The sequence below is a fragment of the Myotis brandtii genome, unplaced genomic scaffold (assembly GCF_000412655.1).
Source record: "Myotis brandtii unplaced genomic scaffold, ASM41265v1 scaffold4, whole genome shotgun sequence".
Classification (NCBI taxonomy): domain Eukaryota; kingdom Metazoa; phylum Chordata; class Mammalia; order Chiroptera; family Vespertilionidae; genus Myotis; species Myotis brandtii.
The window spans coordinates 1,669,308-1,685,617 of record NW_005365371.1 but is presented as its reverse complement, the minus strand read 5'-3'; the positions used below and the strand labels follow the sequence as shown (position 1 = coordinate 1,685,617).

The window sequence follows — 16,310 nt, the reverse complement described above, 5'->3', positions numbered from 1 at the left end:
GACCCTTAGACCTGTTTGTCAGATCCAATAGATGGCAGCCCAGCTTTCAGAAGCTAATACAACCATTCCTTCACGTATCTATTTCTGAGGTCTGGTTACACCTGTGGCTCTGTCTGCCTCACCCCATACCAGGAGCAGGCCCAGCCCCGTTGGGAAGCCCGGGTGGGAAGCCTGAGTGGAAGGTGGAGGAGCCAGGCTCACCTGCTTGACCTCAGCCTGGAGGTGCCGCAGTTGGAGGCACTGCTCGAGCCGCTTATGCGTCTGCTCCGCATTGAGCTCCAGCTCATGCTGCTTCTCGTGGAGGAACTCCAGTAGCTCTTGCACCTGAGCTGCCAGATCAATGTCTTTCTCACAGATTAACTCAATTCCTGATTTAAAAAAATAAACAATTAAAAACCAGGTAGTACCATAAAGACTACATTTCATTCAATATTCATATGAAAGCTGGAATTCAGAAATGGCCATTATCAGCACCCTCCCAACTACTATGCATCCGTCTGTGAAAGTGGACAGACGGCCATAACGGGCTTTGTTTGGGATGCTCCCACATGGCATCTCTTTTGGGTTAACTGGTCCTTTGCCTGGGACTAACTTTTCAACAGATGGTCAGCTCCTTATATCGACTGGTGTTATAGAGAGCTGGTTCTCTGGAAGTCCATCCCCAGACAAGACAGCACCCAGCAGTCTCTGAGGGGGGATTTGCCAACTCCCAGAATAGTCACAATCCAGCCTCTGGATCGTACTGGGAAATATAAAACAAACCCAAAAAGACTGTCTTAGGCACTTCTGCCCAAGGCACATTCTCATTAGCTGGTCAGCTGGGGAGCCCACCAATCTCAGTGGATGGCCGCCTGAAAAAGAAATCTGATTTGGAAGATGTCCCCATTGCTCTCACACCATCAGACATTCACCTCTGCCATCACAGGTATACCTGCAGCATACAGTCGGGGGAGTACAGGGGACGGCTATACTCGTGAAAGGAAATTCATTTCTATAGAGGCAAAAAATAGTGTTTTATATAATGACAATATGGGAGAGTGGGAAAGAAATTTTCTGGTGTTACATGGTAATAATTTCAGTATCTTCTCATGTTTATTTTTTTTCTGTCAGTTTCATAATTCCCAGTCCTCGCTCCTGAAATATTCACAGGAGACAGAAAAGAACAGCCTGTCCTTTTGGCAGTCAACTCCCTCCACTTACTATTTTCAATTACCGAGAGGATGAGGTAGAGCATCTCCTTGACTGAAATAAAAAATAAGAAGGAATACAACATTTCTACATCTGCAGTGCTCAGCTAAGTGGGATGACCCTTGACCCCATGTTTATCTTCTGAAAATCTAATTAAAATCCATCTGCAGAAGTAGATGCTCTTTCCTGCTTCCATACACCATGTGGGTTTTTTCCAGCTCGGTTTTCATTCTGCATGCATCTCTGACGTTTAGGATGCTGGGCTTGGGCAAAGTGTCTTTCTACAGCAAGCTCATGGTTCACTCCTGCCACACTGCTGCTAAATAGGCCTCTACGCCTAGTAACGCATTAACGGGGTCATCCATCTGCTTAGGATATCATCCAGAAGAGGCTCACAGCCTGCCCTTCATTCTCATCTACCTCACTTGGATTGTTTTCTGAGAGATGAACACAGGAACTGGAATGGGTGAGGACGGTGCCTAGGACACCTCTGTGCTCCTCAGTAGTGCATCATGTTGTGGATGGAGAATGGGAAAACAGGAAGACTTACTCCAGCTGCACCCAAAAGAATAGAAACTCCGTGCTCTCTCCCACTGCCTCCAACACATTGAAATGGGTCCCAGTTAAAATCCATCAGTTGGCACATATCCATCCATCAACAGCAAATAGCTTTCTTGTGTTGACATTACTCCTAATCAGAGGCGTAATTAGCCTCCTCAGGGGCTCTCAGAAGTGCAACAAGAATGTTTGTTCTTTGTACCAAGTATTGAAGTGTGTCCTATATAATAAAAGGCTAATATGCAAATCAACCAAACAGCAGAACAACTGGTGGAATGACCGGTTGCTATGATGCACACTGACCACCAGGGGGCGGATGCTCAATGCAGGAGCTGCCCCAAGCCTGTAGGCCCCAGGCCAGCCAAGGTGGGTGCTAGCAGGGCCCCCCCATCGCCCTGCTGGTCACCCCACAGATCAGCCCTGATTGCCGGCCAGGCCTAGGGACCCGACCCATGAACAAATTTTGTGCATTGGGCCTCTGGTTTGTAATAAAATAGTTTGTCAGTCTCCTTATAGAATGTTGTATTGAAGTTTCTGATGTGCTCCCACAATGCCCTGTTCTCATCCCTCCATCAGAATACTTGCACTGAGGCTTGTCCCTTATTAACTTGTCCATGCTCTCGCAGAAATGCAGGCTCTCTGATACTAGGTCCAAGTCTGTCTTATGCCTCTTCGCATCTTCAGGACCTAGCCCAGTGCTTGACTCATACACCCAATAAATACCTGTTCAATGAACACATGGGCCTCTTTAGGGAGGAACTCAGGCCATGTGCAGTGGTAGAAAGTACCTGAGAGCTTTGGGGAAGGACAGATGTAACTTTGAATCCATGGGCTGTAACCTATCCATGGTATCTGAACTCCATATCCTCTCTAAGCCTGGGTAAAATGGGAATCCCAAGACTTCTGGGTGTGTTGTGAGGACTCAGAGATAAAGTGCCAGTATATACAGTGCCTGGCCTTTAGTAGTCTAAAAATTACCCATTTTCCCACTTTTCCCTTTCCCTTAGGGAAATTATAACACATTTACTATTGATTGCTGATGGGGCTGTGGAATGGTTTGTATAAAATGTAAACATAAAATCTTACCATTGGTATTTATGTACTTGCTCAAAGTATATAATTAGAAACTATGGTAGTTTGGACACTTAGACCAGTGCTCTCAACCTTGGCTCACATTAGATTCATCTGGAGAAATTTAAAAAATTACCATGCCATGCCCACACCCCAGACCAAGAACACCAGAATCGGTAAATCTTAAAGCTCCTGGGTGAGTCCAACATGCAAACAAGATGGGGAACCACTGGATCACATGTCCAATGGTCCTTCTGTTACACGCAGTTACTAGACTATTTGGCATTGTGCTTATTTGGGGCTCAAGGCCACGGTTAGTAATAAACTCTCACTTTGCTTTCCTTTGCTGCCAGGCCAGGGGGTGGCAGGGGGGACTTTAATTTCCTCAAGGAGAGGCATCTATGGTCTAGGGAAAGAGTTGGGGATTCCTGGTTATACTGCCCATTCTTGTAATATGCATTTCGACTGTGTTCTTTAAATATATATATATCTGCCTTGGATAGAGAACACCTTTTTTTCTTTTTTCTCCCCCACCTTTCCACTTCTCTTTCCACATCACTGCCTCAGTATTACACTCAGTTCAGAAATTACAGTCCTTTAATCAGGTTTTTAGATCAGTATTATTGACCTTGGCTCTACATTGAAATCACCTGGGAAGTTTTTAAAAATCTGGACCCATTCCAGACTAATTAAGTAAGAATCCCTGAGGGGTGGGGCCCAGACCTTGGTATTTTAAAGAAGTTCCCCATGGGATTCTAAATACGCAGCCAAGTCTCGAGAACGCTTGTTTTACATCAGGTTCTCTTCTGCCCTCCTCTCAGACCTGCTCCCCCAGGTCCACATTCCCATCAACCCCAGAGTAGCTTCCATTTTGGAAAAACACAGGCCTTTCCTTCCTTTTACAACATAAGTAAAATTATTTGTGGCCTATTATTTTTACCTACATCTGTTTCACCCACAATGGTGTTCCATCTTAATGATTCAGCCAATATTATTACTGAGAACTTGCTATGGGCAGGGCACAACCTTCTGCCAGAGCTGGGAATGTACAGAGAAGGAAGGAAGAGTCCTGCCCTCACTGTAGCTGCTGCAGAAGCTACAGGAACACAAGTAACCCCAACCAAACACACTGTGTGCTGGAATACCAGAGTAATGTATGATCATCATCAAGCTCTACGGACCCCTTCCCATGCTCAGGAATTATCCCATTGCATCCTCACAGTGACTCTCTCGGGTTGTAATTCTCATGATCGATATTTTCCAGAGAACGGTGAGGCTCAGAGAGTGAGTCACATGCTCAAGGACAGCCAGGGAGTAGGGGGTGGGGGTTGGATGCCAAGCCTCTCCTCGCTGCACCCTCTCCTCGCTGCACCCTCTCCTCGCTGCACCCTCTCCTCGCTGTACCCTCTCCTCGCTGCACCTTAACCTCTACGCTCAAAGAGAAGAGCGATTCCCTCGCCCCCCCACCCCCAACTTAATTAATTTTAAAATTTATTTATTTTCAAATACTGTGGTTGGAATAAATTTTAAGCATCATTGCCACAGACTCCAGAGATGTTTTCACTTCAAAGCCTTGCATAAGGAGAGAACTTGAAGCTGTGATTCAACCACAAAAGGAACATATCCACAGGGCATATGGTTCTTGTGTTATTTGTAAGGTCAAGTATAACAGTCGCATGGCCAGGTTACTTTAGACCAGCGGTTCTCAACCTGTGGGTCTCGACCCCTTTGGCGGTCGAACGACCCTTTCACAGGGGTCGCCTAAGACCATCCTGCATATCAGATATTTACATTACGATTCATAACAGTAGCAACATTACAGTTATGAAGTAGCAACAAAAATAATTTTATGGTTGGGTCACAACATGAGGAACTGTATTTAAAGGGCCAGAAGGTTGAGAACCTGCTTTAGACAGAAGACCTGTGGCATAACCAATGGTGATGATGGGGCTGCAGCATGGAAAGTGAGAATTTTAGGAATCAAGGTCCACCTGCCACACTAGACAGAAGAAGAAAGTAAGGTCTACAGAGAAAGAAAAAGGCACTTCCAACTTTTGATGGAGGAACTGGACCCTGAATTCAGCCAGCATATTCCTCCACCTTGACTCTTACCAGCAAACACCTCCCAACTTGAGGCTCAAATAGACACCGCTAATGTGAGGAAAGCACAGTGAGCAAGTGAGGAGAGTGTTCCGACTTTGCCTTCTATTCCTAAGGCTGATGTCGATTTAAGCAAAGGCTTTTGTTCTGGTTAGAGTTGTTGGCACCCAGAGGGATTTAGTAGAACCTGGCTCAATGTTATAAACTTCACACCTGAAAATAAGTGTATGGAAATTCTCTACTTCCATTTACTCCTACAAAATCAAAGCATAAGCCCTTAATTTAGCATGAAGGGCTAAATATCAACCAAATTATTAATTTTGCTTATTATCCTTTTTCTAACATAACATAGCTCATTAGATGTACATCATAATGCCCAAGCCCCTTATAGCCTCAGTCCAGCGTCTCTCAAGTCCTGCATCCTTCGGCCACCTGGGTCCAGCTGGGTCCACTCCAACCTCCCCTTCCCCACTCCAAGCTCTGACATGACTCTGCCCTCCTGCCCCCCAGTCAGAGAGGAGATAGCTGCCTCCTCCACAGGACCAGGCTTTCTGCTGCAGAGTGAGTGTCCCTGAAACCCCTGGATTCATTCCCCGGGAAGCCTCCTGGGGTATGCCAGACTGTGCAGCTAGATGAGGCAGGAGCGGGGAACAGCGAGTCCCAGCAGAGAGGCCTGAACAGGCCAATGCAGCCTCTTTTGACAAAGCTCGTTTCTAGAACAGGATACTGTGGGGGTGGGCAGCCCATCTGCCTGGGTGTTTTCACCCACGCAGCCCTCATGGTTAAGGTGGCCGCCAAGTACAACTACCCGCCGCCCGCTCATCTTAAGCAGTCTTCAGGGACTGCTAGCTCCCAGCAGATTTTCCTGTTACCGTGGATACCTGGCTCTTGGCACAGAAGTGGGCTTCCCCCAGATCATGCCAGAACCCTGGTCCTAAGTGCCACAGGTTTCCAGGCAGACAAGCTCCCTCCTGCCGGACAATCGATACTGAGGGATGAAGAGTGAACATCCCTGTAGGGCATCTCTCCCCGGCCTCTCTCCTAGGCACTGTGTCTGCATTATCTCACACTTCCTAGGTTCAGCTGGACAGCCAGCTATTGTGAACATCATGAGGGCAAGCCATAGGGTGAAACCTTGAGTCCAGAGGAAGGATCACAGTTTCCCCCATTCCCTGGTAAGGCCTTTAAAAAGGTACAAACTATCATGTGCACACGATTTACCTGGAGATTTTGTTAACATGCAGATCCAGATTCCTAAGTGTGGGATAAGGCCTGGAGTTCAGCATTTCTAATCAGCGCTCAACAATGCCAACAGTGCCTTTTGTTAACATGCAGATCCAGATTCCTAAGTGTGGGACAAGGCCTGGAGTTCAGCATTTCTAATCAACAATGCCAACAGTGCTGGTCCATAACCCTCGCTTTGAGTAGCAAGGACCTAGATTGGCAGTGGTACATCAGAATTATCTGGAAAGCTTTGAAACACAGGTTGGTGGGCACAATCCCAAGAGATTCTGATGTGATAGGTCCAAGGGATGGGCCTTTAAACTTGCATTTAAAAAAAAATATTTTTATTGATGTTTAGAGAGAGAGGAAGGTAGAGGAAGAGAGAAAAACATCGAAGTGAGAGTGCAACATCAATTGGCTGCCTTCTACATGCCCCCTAGTGAGGGTGGAGCCCGAAATCTGAGCATGTGCCCTGACCGGGAATCGAACCAGCAACCTTTCAGTGCATGGGATGATGCTCAACCGAGCCCACCAGCCATGGCTAAACTTGCATTGCTAACAAGTCCTCAGGTGCTGCTGCTCTGGGAGCCACATTTGGGAGTCTCCTGGGGCATTCATTTCATAGATATCAGCTGTTGTGATTTAACCACTGCTTGAAAAGCAGTGGTCTCAGCCCTGGCTGCACAGTGGAATCATCTGAGAAGCTTTTGCTGATTGATGCCCAACGCCCATTCAGAGGTTGTTAAATCAGAGTAGCTCGGGTGTGGGGCCTGGGCATTGTCATAAAACAGTCAGCAATAGACTACAATGTGAATGACCCTTCCTGGGGCTGTATGAGGAGGCACAGTCTGCACACCTCTAAACAGACCTGTTCACAACACAAACGAAAATTTAAAGAAATGTCATGCTGACCCAAGCGAGTAGAATTTACTAGGTGTCTCTCCTCTGGTTAGAAGTGAAGTTCCTTTGAATGCTGGTATGTACTCCTTCAAGTCATTAAAAGAAACACAGTACCCTAAAGTCAAGTTTGATTGTTAAGATCCGCCTAACAATCCCATGCTTGTAAATATTCTTCATGATCAACAGGGATATAGACCAACAGTGCTTTAAAGAGTCGGTGGCCTGAGCCTGTGTCTGCCCCCTCTAAGAGGGTAAGAAACCTGAGCCAACAAGGGTGAAGGGGTGAGGGGGAGGAGGGCAATGGGTGTGGGTTTGGGTGTATAGGCCTGGTTTCTAGCACTCCAATGGTATGTGCTCACATGACTGGTTTCTTTTTCTAGGCTTGTTGGACTAGCGACTGTGATGGTTCCCTCCAGTCCTAACAACAAAGGCCGGTCTGGAGGTATAACAGTAAGGTTGCGTGCATTTTTAGGGTAGTGAATAAATCCTGAGCAGGAAAAGAAGTCAAATCTGGGTAACTCGACCATGTTTTTTTTTGAGGAGTTATAAAATTATACAACCTTGCCATAAATTTTTATCAGCACTTCTTACACTCATGCACAGACCAGCGATAAAACACAGGACTCTGAGAGGCCTGGACTGGAGACAAGGAGCCAGCCCTGGGGGTGGAGAGAGTGTGTGTAGGGGGTTATAGGGGGTGGAATAGCAGATGTCTACACATTTGAATAGATTCACAGGGATGGCTGACTGCTTTTGGAGCCCACCTGGTTTGTTTTTCCAGGCCACCATTTTTTTTTTGGAATCTGCGCTAATTTCTACCACTGGTTTCCCCCCATTCTCTCCACAGCACCAGGAGAGCCTGGTCCTAGTCCCATCTTTACTACCGCCTGACTGGCCAGCCCCGCACAGGTTATTTCAGCTCTCATGCTCAGTTTTCTTCTTCTTTAAAATGGGGGCAAACATCTGTTCCTTATACCTGTAGGACTGAAATGAATGAACAGTGTGGAAGTGCACTTTGGAGTCAAGCTGGTGTTCTTGTTTTCATCACCTCCCCGCCAGGAGAACAAGGCTGGGACAGGTTGCCTACCTGAGGCCTGGACCTCCATGATGTACTGGTGCAGATCCTGGCCCTGCTGGATGACCTCGAAGGTCATGTTGTTCATGGCCAGCTTCCGCTCCGTGTGGCGCTGCAGCCGCTGCTCTGCCAGCGTCAGGTCCTCCGTGTTGAAGTCGTTCATCTGCCGGAGCAAGTCCTCGTTCCAGGCGTCTAGCTCTGCTGTCACCTGTGAGGGAACAACCATCAGTCCAGGATCGCTGGTCCACAAGGCTGCTAAGCTCATGGATCCCAAGTCTTATTAACTAACCTGACTCTCAGATCAGTCTCGGCTTTGCATCTCTTTGACTCTCCAACTCCATTTAAGCAACATGGCCACACACGCATGCATGCATGCCTTTGAAAGTGCGTTGCGATGTCTACAGCAACAGCAGTGGAATGGCAGGAGACGTTTATATGATGAATTATGGTTTATAAAGTGTTTAGTACTCCATCCAGTTCGAGAGCAATGCCCTGGAGGGAGGAAGCTGCTCACTCAGACAGGTGGAATGCCGTGCGGAGTTCACCCTGCTCGCAAGGGGCAGACCCGAGGCTGGAGCTCAGGTCTTCTACTGACTGCAAAGACTTTTCCCACCACACCACACAACTACTCTAAAACACCTCATCATTGGAGAGTCCTCAGAACTTAAGGATTAAGTGTAGCTCTTTTCAAGAAACAGAAACGGAGGGCTGGAGAAGCCCAGTAAGTGGCCTGAGGTTACACAATCAATGAGAGCTGGTGTCCATCCAAGCCGGGGTCTTCCTCTGGTTCCCGTGGTCTTTTGTGCAGGTTCTCTCCCTCTATTACAAAGGCTGATGGTGACTGTACAAGGGGAAACGTGTAGTGCAGCTACAGAATCCAAGCAGATTATACTCTATTGAAAGGCACTAACAATTCTAATAAAGACGGAAGCATGTAACGAATGGAAACTTTGTCTTATTATGAGTTTGCTCATCTGTTATTGCTTTACACCTCTGCTCATGTGGCTTCCCCTCATCTACTCTCAGGTGATTGCACAGAGTCCAAATCCTACACTTCCTTTGCAAATGCTGCCATCATTCCCAGGGCAGGAACTCAGGTGTACCGAACTGGGTGATAATTCCACCTGGCATGTGAAGCAGATAGAAACTTTTCTAACATGGTTTTCAGGTCTGTTTTCTTGTGCTGCCCCCACAGCAGCCCCAGGAAGGCAATGGCACAGGGACTGTCACCCTGTTTCCAGAAGAGAAAGTGAAAGCCTCATCCTGGATTCAACAGCACAGTCTGGCTCAGGCAGCCCAAGCACACATCCCAGAGCCCAGCTTAGTGGTTTTCATGATGCTGGCCTCGCGGCAGTTGGCACTCAGCATAACCTCCCATCAGCAAGAGCTGCTGCTCCAGCAACATCAGGGACAAAGGGAAGGAGAAGCCCAGCTGTAGGCAGCAGGAGGTGGCACTCTTCTCTCTGTGTTGGGGCCAAGTGACTGGGCGGGGAAAGGCAAGCAATGAGGAACTAGGGGCTGCTCTCTGGGACACTGGTTTCCATTCTTTGTCTAACCGTGAGACCTTTCTTCATTGGAAGTGTACCACTGTGTTTGACGTAGAGGTGGGGGAAAGGTAAAAATACTACCTCATGCCCCCACATCTTTTCAGGTCAATGAAGGGATCCATTGGGCTCAGCAGGCAAACCTAGTCTCTACTTATTGTGGGAAGCTTGAGGATCAGATTGCCAGGCAAAACAGGTTTTTGTTGTATCCAACTTTGAAAACTACTGCATTCTCTAACTAGAGAAAGGAATTAAACTGAGAAGACAGATAAATGACATAACTTATGAGATGATTTATAAATGAATAGACTTACATAGACTACTAGGCTTATAAATGTTTTTCTTCTTGTACTTAAAAAGATAAAATCTAACTTATTCTATATAATAAAAGCCGAATATGCAAATCAACCAGAATGACCGGTGGGAGCTATGCTCAGCCACAAGCCAGGATGACAGCTGCCAGTACAGTGGTGGTGGTGGGAGCCTCTCCCGCCTCCTCAGCATTGCTAAGGATGTCCAACTGCAGCTCAGACCTGCTCCCTGCTGGCAAGTGGACATCCCCCGAGGGCTCCTGGGCTGCCAGAGGGATGTCTGACTGCCAGCTTAGGCCCAATCCCCCAGGAAGCGAGCAGGTGGTCATCCCCCTAGGGGTCCCAGTCTGCAAGAGGGCACAGGTCGAGCTGAGGGACCCCTGAGTGCACGAATTTTCATGCACCAGGCCTCTAGTATACAATAAAATACACATATAGGGTGGGGCAAAAGTAGGTCTACAGTTGTTCACATGGAAAATAATACAATAATTAATAATAGTACAAGAATAAATCTGTTTTGTGTACTCACAAGTGTAAGCCTACTTTTGCCCCACCCTGTATTTTAAGCATTAGTTCTAAGAGTTTTGACAATGTTATACATCCATTTAGCCATCACCAAAAGCAAAATATGAACCTTTCCATCACCCTAGGGAGTCCACTTGTGCCTCCTTCCTGTCAGTTCCTGCCCCACTCTCTCCCACTCTGGTACCGCTTTCTGATTTATATCACAGACGTAGCTTAGCCTATTCTTGGATTTCAAATGAAATCACAATATATACTCTTTTATGTCTGGCTTCCTGTGTTAAACACGTTGTATTTTAGATTCATCCAGGTTGTGTGTATCAGTAGTTCATTCCTCGCTACTGCTGTCCATTGTATAGATGTGCCACAATTTGTTTATCAAGTCTCTGGCTGATGGATTTTTGGGTTGCTTCCTAGGTTTAGCTATAATGAATCAGGCTGATGTGAAAGTTCTTACACAAATCCCTCTGTGGACATAGATATTCCTTTCTCTTGAGAGCTACCTAGGAGTGCAATTGTAGAGTCATAGGGTAGGTTTTTGTTGAACATTCCCAATAGGCATGTATGAAAGTTCCAATTGCTCTACATCCTCACCATCACTTGATATTATGAATCTATTTAAATGTAGGAGTATGTGAAGTGATATCTCATGGTTTTAGGATGACTAATGATGGTGAGCACATTTTCATATGCTATTGGCCATTTGTATCTACTTTTTAAATGTGTTTTTTAAAGTCTTTTGCCCATTTTTCAAAAACTAGGATAATTATGTTTTGATTATAGACTTGTGAGATTTTAATAGATGCTGGATATAAGCCTTTTTTTAAGATAATACATTGAAAATAGCCCAAACAAAATTTTTAGTCCATTTCTTTGCCTACAAACTAAGAGAAATTAGAATAAAACTAATACAACAAGCATGAAAGGAAGAGCCTGCCTTCCTTTCTATTTTGGCTTCTGTTTTGTTTCCATAAAACTGAGTCTATGACAGGTCTGTTTGCTGTAGGGAGATCCCAGAGGGATCCTGGGGCCAGGATCTGTGGAGGGAAAGGTCGAAGTCCCGGGGAGGAGCAGAGTAAAACAGAGGTGCTTGCTGGGACAGAGAGGCTCAGAGGTCTGGTATCGAGAATCTGCATCTACACCAAATGTGAAATATGTCCACATTCGATATCCATTGTTTCTGTATTCTTTTTCTCCCCTTCCCTATCTTCTTCCACCCTCACCACCTAAAACCAATCAACAGAGGGCTCAAATCTGTTACGAGGCCTGAAGAATATGAATTCCGAGGAACTACTCAGCAGAACGCCTGACTCCTAAGCCGCCCTTCCTGTACTTAAATGCTTTTTACTCTGTGTCTGACTCTCTCTTCCCATTCCACCCACACACTGATGCCCAGAGCCTGGTAATGATCTGAATTGTGTAATGCTTTTTCCTGATTGATTTGTGTATTTCTAATGTTTGCTGGAATTTAAATTAGTCTCTTTTCCACAGGGCGTCCCCAAAAATGTATACACACATTTGAGTGAAGAGCTCAATTGATGTTTCTTTCTTTTCAGATTTAACCCATTGGAATTAATAATTATTCAAAGTGTGTATACATTTTTGGGGGATATCCTGTATTTTCTATTTGCTCAAGGAATGTTCTTTCATTGGGTTCCTCCTCTCTACTTTCTTTTTGGGGGGTACAAGGCTGGCATAACAGGCAATCATTTATTCTTTTTAAGGAAAAAATTTGTTTTCAAACCTAACGCTTACCAACTGCTAATGAACAAACCTAGCTTTCTAGCCTCATCTCCTGCACTGTTCCATGAACTGATCAGTGAGCTGCTTTCCTCACTGACCCTGAGAGTTAGCTCTGCCCTCTCCAGTCTCCCTCCCTGGTCCAGTGGCCTTGAAATGCCCCTCCGCTCAGTCTGTTCAAGTTCTCACTGCCTTCAAAGCAACCTCTCTGGCATGAAATGACCCCCAGGCCAGATGTTTATCCCTGGCTTATCTCATCACATGGGGCAGGGGCTAGTTTGCCAATACAGAGATAAGACTCTGAAAAGAAAAACTGGCTCTGGGAATGAATTCAGTGCCTTAACTCCATCTGGAAAAGAAGCCTGGAAGAATTTGTTCAGGGCAGAAACTAGGGCCTGAACCAAATAAATGAAAGAACACAAGGTGCCCACAGGGAATTCAGCTTTTAATCGACCTATTTTGCTTTCTCCTTCCACTCAATTAACTCCTTCTCAGCTCCTGGCCCACTCACTCTTGGCTCCAGTGGCCTCTCTCTCCCTGGCTCTCCTGAATTAATTGGAGTGTTAGGGTACAATGACCTCTTTGAGAGACACATTGGCAACATTTCTATTCTAACAACTGTCTACTCTAGAGCCACAGCCATAAGGGAAATCAGAGAAGGAGCTAAACAGAAATGTATAAAGGGTAAGAGGCAGTGGGAAATGGGAAGGCTCACACCAAAACGAAGCCCAAGGCTTTCCTGCCAGACGAGATTCACTGAATCCAGCATTCTGCTGCCAAAGATTAACCCCGGGGACTTGGCTTAGCAGCTGCCTTGGGCTCTGGTCTCAGGACCACAGCCATAAGGGAAATCAGAGAAGGAGCTAAACAGAAATGTATAAAGGGTAAGAGGCAGTGGGAAATGGGAAGGCTCACACCAAAACGAAGCCCAAGGCTTTCCTGCCAGACGAGATTCACTGAATCCAGCATTCTGCTGCCAAAGATTAACCCCGGGGACTTGGCTTAGCAGCTGCCTTGGGCTCTGGTGTCAGCCCTCTCCATTGGTTCCTCCCATTTTCTGGGTCTTTCCCAGTATTTCTATGAAGAGAACACGTCAGCTTCTCCCCTCCCAATGTTTTATTCTACACCTGCCTGTACCAAAACTCACCTGCCCCTTCTCTTCCCACTTCCTGTAGTCTATTCCCATCAACTCAGCTCTTTGTTATCACCTGCAAAGTTGGAAATCTCACTGTGTAGTCCTTTTCTTCAGCTCATGATAATGATCACAATGGAAAAATAAATTTTACCTTGTGCCTGTATTCCAGTGTAGACAGTGTGTTAAGAATTTGACTAACTTTCTTTTATTAAATCCTCACAGCAATTCTGGCAGGAAACTAAGACACAGAGAAGTCAGTTCATTTTCCCCATGGTCACAGAGCTGAGCATCCAACTACATACAAAGTCCAGTGCTCTTGACCATGGTGTTATATCAATAAGGCTGGTCCAAGAACTGATTCTGAGGGTAGCTTTCTTTTCATTTCAGAGAAGTGCCCATTTAATCATTCTCCTGTTTTCTTCTTAAAAGAAAAACAACCTTCATTATAATTCCATTTTCTTTATTAATCATGTGTTCCTTGAATAGATCAATACATTGTGTTTGTGACCATTTATAAATGCCAGGAATAATTTACCCTTGCAAGAAAACACACAGCCTACAGCCTTCCCCCAATAGAATATTTTTGTTTAAGAGTTTGGTTATGTTTTGTGTGTGTGTTTTTTTCTCAAGCTGACTCTGCCAAATCACTTAGCACAGAGGTAATGCTAACCTATCTAGAAGTTTATGACCCCTTAGGAGCATTTTTCATGAGGAGGAGACACATCTGCACTATGATATTAGGGTGTGAGTGGTGGGAGGGGAGAATCAGCAGGCAGAAGTGTAGCCTGCCCCAGGTAGGCAGGAGCGATGCCTTTGCTTCTCACAGCAGCTGCATGAGCACGCAGGGGTTCCCCAATGTGACCTGGGAACCAAGTCAGAGAGAAACAATGGGGAGTAATATGATGGCATATTTGACTGCTTAAAATATGGAAGCAAATACAGATATGAAAATATACTGTGCATAATAATAACAATAGCAATTACAATGCATTAAGTGTTGATTAAGTGCCAGGAGCTTTGCTAAAAATGTTCTATGTATTAACTCATTAAATCCTTAATAACCCGATGGGCCAAGAATTATTATTCCCATCCCCATTTCTAAAGATGAGGAAACCAAGTAACTTGTCTAAGGTCACACAAATAGTAAAGTTGGTGAAACAGGTTTAAGCCCAGGCAGGCTAACTCAAAACACTACATACTTGATGACTGTGCCATCATGTCTCTAAGCAAATGGTGTGTGTGTGTTTATATATATGTAATATATGTATATGTGTATATCTACCCCATATGTTACATATATTAAGGTCCAAACCCATTCCAACTAAGAGTGGGAGAAAGGGTCCAAGGCATTTAATTGTGGTGAGATTGCTCTGAAATTCATGGACTGTCAATGGCAAAATGAGCATATTTCTGTTTTATGATGTCATTATTTTTACTAGGATGAGAAAAGTGAAAGCTAAATATTCTGCACTGACCTACACGTGGATGGTAGGGAAATACATATTGCAGTGAGAGAGACAGTCAGTTGCATGGGAAGAACTACTTTATCTATAATGGGTTTGTATATTGATATAGGTTACCACTATAAAATTAAAATAAACTGAATTGCCATAGTCATCTATTTTCCTTGTCTAAGAATATAATGTAAAGTTCTTTTCTGTTAATTGATTTACACAGTGATGAAATCAGTGAATTCTAATGTAGATTATTTTAAAGGTATATCATACTATTTCCCTAATTTAGAAATATGTGATCCATCTAAAGAGTTAAAATATTTTTTATGTAGCTATATGAAGACCTTTGGGGATATAACAAGAATTTTCTGGAAAAGCAAAAGGACTTGGCAGGAAAGAAATACACTCAGTTGTTTTTCGTTTTTGGCAACATAATGTAAGAACATATTGCAACATGCTGTAGTTGATGAGTTCCAATGTTCAGCTACCTAATTTCTATTCCAATTGTATCGTTTGGATAACTGAACAAGTTTTATGACCAATTTCATGTTCTTTTCTTCATTATCATCATGATTAAAGCTGAAATCTCTGATATAATCATGACTGATCTTGAGTGGTTATTTTGTCCTTATCTTTGCTTCTTAATCAGTGTGAGACTTGTAGGAATCTATTCTGTTTTCTAAAGACCTCCCTTTGTTGAAGAGCTCCTACAACATCTTTTGTTCACTCGTTCTAGTGCTTATCAATGCCTCAGTGTCAGAATTCTTTTCTCCACTGTAAGCTAAACACCTAGTACAGGAGAAAGTGAAGCCCCATCTAACCTGGTCAATATTTCGAATGGCCAGTGCTATAGCAACAATAAATTAAATTTATTTTGATAGGCTGAAGAACTGGGTCAGCAAAAAAAAAAAAAAAAGTAAAATTTGAGAAGGAAAATATATAAAAAGCTTTCATCTACATTAATAAGAAAGTCAGCATATTCAAAGCAATTACCTTGAAAAAACAACCAGTGGCTTTTAAGAGAGCACAGGCCTAGACAAGACTGGTGATGAAGGCACTGAAAAGGCTACTGTCTCCTGGGCTACACTGGGAGGTGCCAGTGTCCTGAACACGCCACATCCAGGTGTGTCTAGTAAGCCAAGCGCAGCTAACTAGAGTCCCTTCGGCAGCAGGTGAACAGGGGAGTCAGGTGTCTGGAAACCGTGTCACATCAGAAAGAGGTAAATGAATTGGAAATATGTACCACAGAGCAGGGCTGACGATGAAACAGTCATCAAATTTTTAAAGTCGGAGGGGACTGCAGAAATAACTTACACAATCCCAGCATTTTTCAGATAAAGGAAAAGAGGCCTATGACGACCATTTTTAAACATGTTCAGGCTGCCAAATAAAAGAGGGAGCAGATCCAGGACCAAAGTGTAGAATGGTGAAGAAATCCTGAGCTCCCTCTTGTCTCTCCTCGCCCCCCACCCCCTGCTCTGAGCTCTG

The 16,310-nt window shown here is 44.8% G+C and overlaps 1 protein-coding gene across 17 annotated transcripts in view; it reads right to left on the bottom strand.

Moving 5' to 3' along the window:
• The window catches only part of KALRN (kalirin, RhoGEF kinase), a 586,523-nt gene that overhangs the window by 262,946 nt on the left and 307,267 nt on the right, over nt 1–16,310 (bottom strand). For all 17 annotated transcript variants that reach the window (XM_005873113.2, XM_005873115.2, XM_005873109.2 and 14 more), the window contains 2 exons: nt 8,129–8,324; nt 202–368 (listed from right to left, as the gene is read on the bottom strand). In XM_005873113.2, coding sequence (XP_005873175.1) covers nt 202–368; nt 8,129–8,324 — 363 coding nt within the window. The remainder of the gene's footprint in view (nt 1–201; nt 369–8,128; nt 8,325–16,310) is intronic.